This window comes from Danio aesculapii, chromosome 10 (genome assembly GCF_903798145.1).
Source record: "Danio aesculapii chromosome 10, fDanAes4.1, whole genome shotgun sequence".
Taxonomy (NCBI): domain Eukaryota; kingdom Metazoa; phylum Chordata; class Actinopteri; order Cypriniformes; family Danionidae; genus Danio; species Danio aesculapii.
The window spans coordinates 32224301-32237207 of NC_079444.1; the positions used below are offsets into that span (position 1 = coordinate 32224301).

Consider the following 12907-nt stretch of genomic DNA (forward strand, 5'->3'; position numbering starts at 1 on the left):
ATATATTTTTTTCTTATAAATTGTTTAAATATTGGTATTTGTGATGCTGCAAGTCCAGAGACCGATGTGTACACCATTATTTTATAGAAAATTCTATTTAATGTGTAATATGACTAAAAATTGGCCATAAACGAATATTTTCTCAATTCAAATGAGTAGCGACTCGGACCCGGAAACAGTATTCCATATGTCACCGATACGTCACGTCTTAACAAGCAGATTGCCTGTCTTGACTATGTTTGGGATTGGGATTCTGCTTTGTACGCATTTAACTTTGTAAATAGTGTTGTAAAGACTACTTTGTCAAATCTATTAAGTCGCCATTTTGTTTACCTGAGGGTTTCTTCAGGTTTTACCAAGTCAAATTTAAGACTTTAAGACCTGTTTAAGACCATTAAGAATGAAATTTCAGAATTATACAGGGCTGAATGCTAAGAACATTTAATGGTCTGGGGTTCTTTTCCGAAAACCATCGTTAGCCAACTAAGTTCACAAGTTGCGTCGTTAGAAACATAGTTTGTTGATTTGGCATTTCCCAAATCCATCGTTCCAATGAACATTCTGAAACTGCATCGCAAACTTGTACGCTTGCAACTACAACTCCAGTTATGCTTTAGTTAGAAGCATAGCTCCTGATTGTGTTCTATTCCCAGTTATCCCCCTATGCCCTATTCCTTTCAACCGCTCCAAAATTTTAACTTTGAATTTTTTTTTTTTAAAAGTGGATCGCAACTTTGAAGGGGAAAAGTCCGTCTTCTGTTGAACACAAAAGAAGATTTCTTGAAGAATGCTGGAAGCTGGCAGCTTATATACATGGTTTCCGCTACATTCATTTTTCCATGGCGGGGCGCCACACCAAAATTCATCCCGCCACGGCTACATTACAGCTTCTCATTCAAAACATTTTATTTTTTTAATAGCGGGTAATAATCACACCAAAACGTATTAAAAGGTAGGTGAATTACAACAGCGCAAACTTTTCTGTAACTGTAGTAGTGCTGTGCGTTATTTGTTTAACCCTTTAAGGTTACGTGCTGACTGACTGACTCACTGACAGGTGCGTGAGGCCAGCAAACACGATGTATAGCCGTTTCACTTTACTTCAGGACGCATTAATATCGCTCTGTAGGTCTATTAGAGACATTCATAAAAATTCCTAGCAAATCTAATAAATGCTGGAGACATACTCGTTACATAAACGCACTAAATCGCACTTCAGCAGCGTTTATTTGAGAGCACACAAGAAGATCTGCGCGCTCTTGAATCGGCTTATATTTGAGGGGGCGTGCAAGAAGTTTTGTGCACAAGCAAAATTAATCGGCGTGCAAGCAAAGAGATTGGCATGCTCGTAGGCTATTACATAAATGCGATCTCGACTTATAATACTGCGCTCACGACATTCGTCATTGAAATAACGCCACAGATAGTTGGTAGATCTGTGTAAAAAAAAAAGGCCTGCTGCCAGAGCTGGAAAAAAAATCCTAGAGGAAACACTGTATATATTTCCTACAATGGGTACCGGTTTTAAAGTAAATTCACAACTTTGGGAGGGAAAATAATAGCATTTAAGTGATAATTCAACTTTTTTTCTTCTGTTGAACATAAAAGCAGAATTTTTTGATGAACGTTGGAAGTTGGTAACTTCTATAGTATTTTTTTCCTACCATGGGTACCAGTAATAAAGTAACTTTGCAACTTTGGAGGAGAAAAAAATAGCAACTATTCCTAAAAAGACTAATATCAATCTATAAGTCTGCATTACCAAAGTCTGGTGCACCAGACAAGACCGAGAAACACCGTCAGACATTCAAAAAGCATTATTTCACAGGTCAACCCACTGTGTGTGACCCTCAGGTCGTGTCAAACCCATCAGCACTGGCACAACACCATCTGCCTAATGTCACACCGATCCACCAATACATCCCGCATGGCCTCAAAAATGCTCAGAAAAGCATCAGGATGAAGGAGCCGCCCCTTCTGCGGTCCATCATCCTTAATGCCAGACAGATGTGAGACCACTGGACTAGAGGCGAGGGAGAACGAGGGATGAAAACGAGAGAAGAGAGGGATGCATAATTGCAGGTTGCCAAAAGCTCACCTTTTGGCAGTGCATTCCTTCTGCAGGTCGGTCAAAGTGGCTCGTTCAGACTCCAGATCCTGCTGTTTGGTGGATGACGCCTCTTCTGGAGAGACAGGTGGAGAGAAGAAAAGGAGGAGGTGAATGAACAGGTAGACTTATGTATGTGTGTGTGTGTTTGTACAGGTGCGAAGGTGTGTCTCGTTTTAATGGCAGTCTATTAAATTGTACTGCCGCAAAACATAGTCTTTCATCATTGGAAGAACATTTCTTCTACAGGCGAAATAAAACTAATTGAGAACCAAAAAATGCTTGTAGGGTTTTTTTTAAGTAAATGTAAATGCTCAGTGTTATAATAAAAAGGACAAGACTGTATAATCAAAAACACTCCTTGAAACTTGAATTATGTATGATCGGTGAAAGCAAGATAAGGCATGCTTAGATTACAAAATGTGTATAATGATGCATTTTTATGATGTCATACTTGTTTATAATTGGACTTGAACATGTTTGTTGGATATGTGACCCGATGAACTTGTATAAAAGTGCACACATACACAGACACACACACACACACACACGCAGACACACACATGCAGACACACACACGCAGACACACACGCAGACACATACGCAGACACACACGCGCACACACACAAAATATTGTGTTTACATTTAACATCTTTACATTAATATTAAAACTATTTGCATTTCGCTGGAGGTTTAGAATTGTAATATTTTAAAGAATGACAGTTGCAATGTAGAGTTATTTTTACACTAATGCTAAATTGGTTTGCACATTTGGTTGTTTGTTTTGCCTTACAAATTATCAATCACTCAACCTTATTTATATAGCACCATATTACAACCAGGAGGCTGCCCAAAATGCGTTACTGTATTAAAACAAACAGTAACTGATTACTCCACAAAGAAACGCCAACTGACCCAGCCGAGGCTCGAACAAGCGACCTTCTTGTTGTGAGGTGACAGTGCTAACCACTGAGCCACCTTTCAAATTATAAAAAAATTAAAAATCATAAAAAAATATATATACAGTTGAAGTCAGAATTATTAGCCCCCCTTTAAATATTTCATAATGATGTTTAACAGAGCAAGGAAATTTTCACAGTATGTCTAATAATATTTTTTCTTCTGGGAAAGTCTTATTTGTCTTATTTATTTGTTAAATTTTACGGTCAAAATGATTAGCCTCTTTAAGTTATAATTTTTTTTTATTCGATAGTTTACAGAACAAACCCTTGTCATACAATAACTTGCCTAATTACCCTAACCTGCCTAGTTAACCTAATTAACCTAGTTAAGCCTTCAAATGTCACTTTAAGCTGTATAAGTGTCTTAAACAATATCTAGTCAAATATTATTTACTGTCATCATGGCAAAGATAAAATAAATCAGTTATTAGAAATGCAATCTTTTCTCCGTAAAACAGAAATTGGGGAAAAAAATAAACATGGGGCTAATAATTCTGATTTCAACTGTGTGTGTGTGTGTGTGTGTGTGTGTATATATATATATATATATATATATATTTTTTTTTTTTTTTTTTTTTTTTTTTTCATCGACTTGTCACTTTATATTTATTTGTCAATAAATATTCTACAATTATTTTCTATACATATTTGTACTTGTATATTAGAGTTTCTGTAGGTTTCACCAAGACAAATTTAGAACTGTTATGAAGCGGACAGGAGACAGAGGTAAGGAAACGTTAGGGTGTTTATTGAATGACAACAAGGAGCACATGAAGGATAGCCAGGAGGATCAGGAATGATGTTGGGGTCTTTTCCTCCGTGGCTGGGTAACAGGAATACACGAGGATGGACAGCACACACCAGATACAGCTGACAGAGGATGACACAGACTTGGAAGGACTGGAAGACAGGACGATTCGGGAGGACCAGGAAGACTAGGAGGAATACAAAGAGAACAGGTAAGTAAATCGTTTGTTTAGCTGAGGATGACTACGCTGAGTGGTCGCTCAGTTGTCCGCTTTCGTCGAGACGAGCCCGGACAATGAGCGACTGGAGTGCTGTGCTTTTATCTGGTGCTCGTGAATGTGATGCAGCTGTGTGCTCATTAGAAGTCAGGTGATGGTGATCTTCGTGAGTGGGGGTCGTGAGAGCCTGACCAATCCATGACAGTACCCCCCTCCCCCGGGGCCCGCTCCTGAGGGCCGACACCTCCGACGCCGTGGTGGTCTCCCTCTGCCTCTAGGCGCTGGGAACTCAGGGTGGCTCTCATGAAACTCCACCATGAGACTAGGATCGAGAATATCAGCTCTGGGAACCCATGTCCTTTCTTCGGGGCCGTACCCTTCCCAGTCCACCAGGTACTCCAACTGGCCACCACGACGTCGGGAACGCAAGATCTCCTTCACTGCGTAGACGGCTCCTTCTTCTAGGAGCAGTGGAGGAGGGGGTTCCTCTTCGTGGTCAGGCTCTGTGGAGGGAAGAACAGGATCGTGATAGGGTTTCAGGAGTGATACGTGGAATGTAGGGTGAATACGGTAGTGAGAGGGTAATTGTAGTTTGTAGGTGACGGGGTTAACCTGTTCCACGATGGTGAAGGGACCAACAAATCGGGGACTTAACTTGCGAGAGGGCAGTCGCATGCGTATGTCCCGGGTGGATAGCCACACCTTTTGTCCGGGTGTGTATCTGGGTTCTTCAGACCTTCTTCTATCGGCGGTTACCTTGCTTCGACGGACTGCCCTCTGCAGATGTTGATGAGCCTCGTCCCAGACTCTCTCGCTCTCCCCGGAACCAGTGATCCACTGCGGGGACATCAGATGGTTCGCCATCCCAGGGAAAGAGCGGTGGTTGGAAGCCCAGGACGCACTGGAATGGCGTGAGTCCGGTGGAGGGTTGCCGCAGTGAATTTTGGGCATATTCTGCCCAGCCCAAATACTGGCTCCAGGAGCTCTGGTGACCACTGCAGAAGGTCCTCAGGAACCGTCCCACCTCCTGAATCTTCCTCTCTGTCTGCCCGTTGGTTTGGGGATGATATCCAGAAGAGAGGCTGACGGCCACACCTAGGAGCTTGAAGAAGGCTTTCCATAGACGTGAGATGAACTGTGGACCTCTGTCCGACACAATATCTTCTGGAATACCAAATGACCTGAAGACTTGATTAAAGATATTGTCGGCTGTTTCAAAGGCTGTGGGAAGACCTTTCAGAGGGATTAGTTTGACAAACTTTGAGAATCTATCTACTATGACTAGAATACAGGTATTACCTTCTGACGAAGGGAGATCAGTGATAAAGTCCACTCCTAGGTGTGACCAGGGACGGTTCGGAATCGGCAAGGGATGGAGCTTTCCAGCGGGTAGATGACGTGGGCTCTTGGATTGGGCACAGTCCTTACAGCCCTGAACATATTGCCTCACATCCCTTGCCATGTTTGGCCACCAGAATCGTTGGGATACTAGCGAGAGAGTATTGTTGATCCCTGGATGTCCAGTGCCTAGCGAGGTATGTAAGGAGTGGATCAGATCTACCCGGTGTTCAGGTGGTATGAACTGCCGATGAGGAGGGCATCCCGGCGGAGCAGGGGCTTCCGGAGTGGCAACGACTGGAGGAGCGTTCCAGGTGATCGGACAAATGGAGATGTGTTCGGGAAGAATCTTCGTTGGGAGTTCTTCATGATCGTGATGCTCGTGTAAACGAGAGAGAGCGTCTGCTCTTAGATTCTTGGGTCCTGGACGATAGGAAATGGAGAAATCAAAACGTGAGAAGAAAAGTGACCATCTGGCTTGACGTGGACATAGTCTCTTGGCCTCTTTGATATATTGGAGGTTTTTGTGATCTGTGATCACCTGGAACGGATGTTTGGCTCCCTCCAACCAGTGACGCCACTCCTCCAAGGCTAGCTTGATTGCTAGCAGCTCCCTGTCTCCTATGCTGTAATTCTGCTCCGCCGGGCTCAACTTCCGAGAGAAATAGGCACAGGGATGCAGTCGGGGCGGTGTATCATGATGTTGAGATAATACTGCCCCGACGCCGGTGGTGGATGCGTCCACTTCCACCACGAAAGGAAGATTTGGGTCAGGATGAGTCAGGAGTGGGGCCCTTGTGAACTCCTTCTTAAGAAGGCGGAAGGCTGCGGCTGCTTCTTTGGTCCACTCCAGTCCTTTGGGTTTACCCTTGAGGAGATTAGTGAGAGGTGATGTAATCCTGCTGTAGTCCTTGATAAACCGTCTATAAAAGTTAGCAAACCCAAGAAACCTCTGGAGCTCCTTAATGGAAGTGGGTTCTGACCAGGATAGAACAGCCTCAATTTTCTTCCCATCCATACGTATACCGGTTTGATCAATGATGTATCCCAAGAAATGAATCGACTTCTGGTGGAATGAGCATTTCTTCTCCGCTTTGAGGTAGAGGTGATGTTCTCTCAATGTGTGTAGGACCTCCGCAACGTGTTGGCGATGTTCGGCCTCACTCCGGGAGTAAATGAGGATGTCATCTATGTACACTATTACAAAGTGGTGAAGAAACTCCCGGAGGACTTCATGAATGAAGTTTTGGAATACGGAGGGGGCGTTGACCAGACCGTAAGGCATGACCTCATATTCATAGTGGCCAGTAGGGGTCACGAATGCTGTCTTCCATTGGTCCCCCTCACGTATTCTTATCAGATTATACGCGCTGCGGAGGTCCAATTTAGTGAAGACTTTAGCTTCTCGGAGCTGTTCCAAAGCGGCTGGTACCAGAGGAAGGGGATATCGGTATTTTACTGTACCGTTATTTAGGACCCTGTAGTCGATGCATGGACGCAGCCCTCCGTCCTTCTTGGCCACAAAGAAGAAGCTTGAGGCGGCTGGTGATTTTGAGTGACGTATGTACCCCTGACTCAGAGCCTCCCTTATGTAATCTTCCATTGCCTGATTCTCTGGAAGCGAGAGCGGGTAGATCCTACCTCTTGGCAACTGGGCATCTGGAACTAGGTCGATCCGCGCAGTCCCATGGCCGATGCGGCGGTAGCTGGGAAGCTCTCTTGGGGCAGAAGACATCATGAAAGGAGCTGTACTCCTTAGGAATGTGGATAGACTGCTTCTCAGGAGGGCTCTCGACCGATGTTGCAAACAAAGAAATGGGTTCCGACCTTGAAGAGGGAGATTTGGAAAACAGGTAGGTGTACATCCAGATCCCCATTTCTTTATCTCTCCTGTGCCCCAAGAGATGATGGGATCGTGCTTCACCAGCCACGGGCGCCCTAGAATGATGTCCATATTTGCACCCTCCAGAACCAGAAATTGAATCCTCTCTTGATGTAACAGCCCCACTTGAAGAAGGATGTCTTCGCATTGTCGATGGATACGGGTCGAAGATCGAGTGCACTGGGTTATCGGTTGTATCTGGTATATATGCGAGGACGCCTCAGTACGGAGGTGGAGTTGACGACAGAGGGATTGGGAGATGAAATTCCCTGCTGACCCGGAGTCGATGAGGGCTGTGACAAGGAGAGAAATAGAGGCAGTAGTTATTTGTACGGTGGTAGTAAGTGGTTTACATTGTTCAATATTCGTACTGAATACACTCACTGAAGTCCGAATGGGACGAAGGGGACACTCCATACGGGTGTGTCCACTGACACCCGCAGTATAGACACAGACCCCGGGTCAGCCTCCTCTGTCGTTCCGCTGATGTCAGTCTTCCAGACTCTATTATCATGGGTTCTGGTTCTGGAGAGGCTGTTGACTCAGGCGATTGGAGGAGTGCAGACGAGGGGGTGATGGTGTCCTGTTGATAGGAACGGAGACGATCGGAACATCGGAGAGAATGTTGGATGAATCTCTCCAGACCCATTGTATCATCTAATGTGGCCAGCTGGATTCGGAGAGGGGGGTTCCAAGCCGAGCCGGTACGTGGTCAACAACGATCTCTCATTCCATCCACTTGCAGCTGCTAGAGTGCGAAACCGGAGAGCATATTCCTGTGTAGATAGAGTACCTTGCTTTAGATGATACAGCTGCTCTCCAGCGGCTACTTCCCCATCAGAACGTCCAAACACCTCTTTGAAATACTCCGTGAAGGTAGTGATGGAATTCATGACCGGCCCGGCTTGGTTCCAGATCGTCTCAGCCCATTTAAGTGCAGGTCCAGAGAGTAGTGATACGATGTAGGCGATCTTTGACTTATCTGTGGGATATAGAGAAGGTTGCATTTCGAATATGAGGGAACATTGTAACAGAAAACCATTGCACTCCCCCGCTCCGCCTGAGTAGGGCGCTGGTCGGGCCATGGGACTGGAAGGAAGGGCCGAAGAAGAAACTGTGGAGGCGGAAGTGCTCGGTGCTGGTGGTGCGTTGGAAAGTGGAGCTGGTGGCTGTAGAATCCGCTTCAACTGGTCCACCAGCTCTTGAAAGTGATCGAGGGTGCTCATGTTGTCGTCGTTATGGGTCCGGGCTTCTGTTATGAAGCGGACAGGAGACAGAGGTAAGGAAACGTTAGGGTGTTTATTGAATGACAACAAGGAGCACATGAAGGATAGCCAGGAGGATCAGGAATGATGTTGGGGTCTTTTCCTCCGTGGCTGGGTAACAGGAATACACGAGGATGGACAGCACACACCAGATACAGCTGACAGAGGATGACACAGACTTGGAAGGACTGGAAGACAGGACGATTCGGGAGGACCAGGAAGACTAGGAGGAATACAAAGAGAACAGGTAAGTAAATCGTTTGTTTAGCTGAGGATGACTACGCTGAGTGGTCGCTCAGTTGTCCGCTTTCGTCGAGACGAGCCCGGACAATGAGCGACTGGAGTGCTGTGCTTTTATCTGGTGCTCGTGAATGTGATGCAGCTGTGTGCTCATTAGAAGTCAGGTGATGGTGATCTTCGTGAGTGGGGGTCGTGAGAGCCTGACCAATCCATGACAAGAACTTTTTAAGACCCTTGTGAAGGAAATTTTAAACTAATAGGAAAAAACGATAAGGGTTTTTTTTTTAATGGCCAGGGGAAAATATTTTTACTTGCCCCATTAAAATTCAAGCACATATTTTCCAAACACATAAACATATTTTATTGTAAGAAAGAGAATTAAACCAAATTGGTAAATGAAGTAAAAAAGTGACTTTTGCTAAACGTTTTCATTTTTTTAGATTGTTGATTGTACCAATTGAGTAGCTTTACATGGACAGAAGAAAATTAAGAATTGTTTAAAAAGAATTAAGACCAACAACACCATATTTCAGTGAATTTAAGACTTTTAGGGCTTCAATATATTTATTTTTTTATTATTTAAGACATTTTAAGACTTTTTAAGACAAAGTAGACACCCTGTATTACTAGGTTAAAAATATAAAATGACGTTTTATTACCAGTTATTCCTAATTTTAGGATTAAATGCTCGTCTGCAACAATAAAATAAGCAGCTGTATATAATAGGACAAGATTTAAACATTAAAACAATGCTTAAATAAAACAAACACACCCTTTTGTTATAGGTAAATATTGGATAAAATAATCTTGTATTATACTTATTATACGTAAAATAAAATGAAAATATCAGCGACATGGTGGCTCAGTGGTTAGCACTGTCACCTCACAGCAAGAAGGTCGCTGGTTCGAGTGCCTGCTGGATCAATTGGCATTTCTGTGTGGAGTTTTCCTGTTCTCCTCTGGTTTCAGGGTTTCCTCCGGGTGCTCTGGTTTCCCCCACAGTCCAAGGACATGGGCTATAGGTGAATTGAATAAACTAAATTGACCGTAGTGTATGTGAATAGGTGTATGTTTCCCAGTACTGGGTTGCAGCTGGAAGGGCATCCACTGTGTAAAACATATGCTGGATAAGTTGGCGGTTCATTCCGCTGTGGCGACCCATTATAAATAAAAGGACTAAACCTAAGAAAAATGAATAATATGATTAAAATGAAAATGCTGAAATCAAAATCAAGCTAAAAGTGCCCCGGATTGAAGACACCCTGAAACAGGGCTAAAAAATGCATTTTAAAACCGTTAAATTATGAATGTACAAAATAATATTGTCTCGGACTGACGTGCAGAAATCTGGCACTGCATGTTTGTGTATATTCAGTAGAAACGGAACAGTAAATCTCCATCTGATTTGCTGGAAAGAGATACACTCTGCATAGATTAACAGGCTCTGAGGGTTTTGCTGATGGTGTTCAGACATTTTCTAACAATACAAGCCTGCATGGCCGCACCACCTCCATGTCATCAAAGCCTTTTCATTTTTTCGCAGAAGGTATGAATGTGTACCAGCTGCAGTGGAATGCATAGGTCAGCCTCACTTCTTTTCTGAATATCTTTTATTTTTTTCTGACATCATATCAATAGAGAGAGAGAAAAGAGTGAAAATAGCCTGAAAGCTAGCAAGATCAATGAGAGAGAAATAAAGAGAGGAGGAGATTTTAAATTCCCTCTGTAGACGGATCAAAAGGAGGACAGGCAGAAAGTGTGGTGTGCCGCAGGTCTCTGTCTTAGGACCTATAAATATTAATATACATATATACTGTAAATACACTTTGACAAACGTTCAAAGGTTTGGGGGTTAGAAAGATATTATTCAGGAAGAACAAAAGATTAAAAGTGACAGTAAAGACATTACAATTTGTTTCAAAGAGTTAACCCTTTTAGCCTCAAAGGCTGTGCGCAGTAACACACCATTGCACTTCGGGCGTCTTAAGTTCAAGTCCTGGCTCACAGACTTTCCATGATCCTGTTTTTGACCTTTCTCACAGACCTTTCCTAATCTCTCTCGCTTCCTGCCCAGCCACTGTCATATCCTAATAAAGCCAAAAAATATAATATAAAAATACACATATATACATATTAATTCATTCATTTTCCTTCGGTTTAGTCCTTGATTGCGGTCGCAATATCGAAATGAACCAACAACTATTCCAGCAAATGTTTTACGCAGCAAATGCTCTTCCAGCTGCAACCCAGCACTGGGAAACACCCATATACTCTCACATTCACACACACACTCACACGCTATGGTCAATTTTCATTCATTCATTCATTCATTCATTCATTTTCTTTGGCATAGTCCCTTAATTCATCAGGGGTCGCCACAGCGGATTGAACCGCCAACTTATTTAGAATATGTTTATGCACGGATGTCCTTCCAGCCGGCAACCCACTGTGGGGGAAACCGGAGCACTCTACGGAAACCCACACAAATATGGGGAGAACATGCAAACTCCACACAAAAATGCCAACGGGCCCAGCCGGGACTCAATCCAGCGGGCTCAGTGGTGCCACAGTGGTGCCCACATATATAATTTTTAGTTTATTTTTCCTGCCCTTTGGATCTTCTAATTCATGAAAGAATTCTGGAAAGAAATGATATTTTGCAGAAACCATGATTCAGTATTTTTGTTTGTTTTGTACTGTATTTTTCAATGTTACTGTACCTTATGCAGTTTTAAACAATAGTTTAAATTGGTCTTTATTTTAATTTGAAGCTGATGTAATTTATTCTTATTGTAATTTATTCTTTATTCTTATTTATTTATGTTCTTATTTAAATTTAGTTTTTTAAACATCTGAATAGTATTTACCTGTTACTATTGTAGTGTTACAATATTTAAATATTAGGCTAATTGAATAAAAAAAAAATCAATTAACACATTTTATTTCAATATTTTTAAAATTTATTTACTTATTTATTTTACTTATCTATTAATACAGGGACAATGTACAACTCGACATGTTGTGCCAGAGTTAGCTATATACTGTAGCTAATCTGTAGTCCCTGGGCAGAAAGTTAGGTAGCAACATAATTAACAGTATTTAAAAAAATAATAATAATAGTACAATAGTACAGTATACACTTACAGTACATACAATACATCATAGTCAAAAAAATGAAATCAAATCAGTGGTCGCATCTTTGATCTTTTTAAGCCAAACTTTAAGAACGGTTTTACAATTATTAAAAGTGTCTCTCTCTAATATGCACTGGTATTTTATTCAATCTTTCTGCTGCTCGGACTGAAAAAAAACTATCCAAAAACATTTCTCTTGAGTTTAACTGAACAATCACCTCTAACTGATGACTAGGCCCAGACAGAATCTGCAAACATTTTTTGCTATTTCTGCAGAGAATTTAGAAAAAAAATCAGCGGATTTATGCAGAATTATTTTGGGACTTAACATATGGGGGAAAAAAGGTTTTTTAACTTTTATTTATTGTTTACGATGCCAATCCATCTAGATCCACTTATTTGGAAAACAAATCAAGTCTATCATATATGAACTAAAAGACAGAAAATGTACACTTTCAAATTAGTCAATATTATTATTGAAATTAATGTAAAAACTGAATAAATTTCAATTTACACACATTTACACAAGTAAAGAAATAGACTCAATGATGGACTAAAAATCTGCGGATTTCAGCACTCGCAGATTCCCTGTGGGCCTACCGATGACCTAGTCTGTCTTATATTGTCTTGGCAGAAAATCACACATTGTTTGAGAGGTGGCGCAAGATCATTAAATGTTAGGTCACACTTTACAATGAGGTTCATTAGTTAATGTGAATTAATGCATTTACTAACATGAACAAACAATGAACAAAACATTTACTACAGTATTTTTTCATGTTAGTTAACGTTAGTTAATGAAAATACAGTTGTTAGTTCATGTTAACTCACGGTGCATTAGCTAACAAGCATGGACTTGGATGTTAATAATGCATTAGTAAATGTTCAATTATGATTATTAAATGCTGTACAAGTGCTGTTCATGATTAGTTCATGTTAATAAATGCATTAACTAATGAACCTTATTGTAAAGTGTTACCAAATATTTTATACATTAAACACACATCAGCATAA

The 12907-nt window shown here is 41.8% G+C and overlaps 1 protein-coding gene across 1 annotated transcript in view; it reads right to left on the reverse strand.

The window, feature by feature from the left end:
- uvrag (UV radiation resistance associated gene) overlaps positions 1-12907 on the reverse strand; it is a 242107-nt gene that overhangs the window by 133574 nt on the left and 95626 nt on the right. The window contains exon 9 of the mRNA XM_056466831.1: positions 2099-2183. Within this exon, the coding sequence (XP_056322806.1) occupies positions 2099-2183 (85 nt within the window). The remainder of the gene's footprint in view (positions 1-2098; positions 2184-12907) is intronic.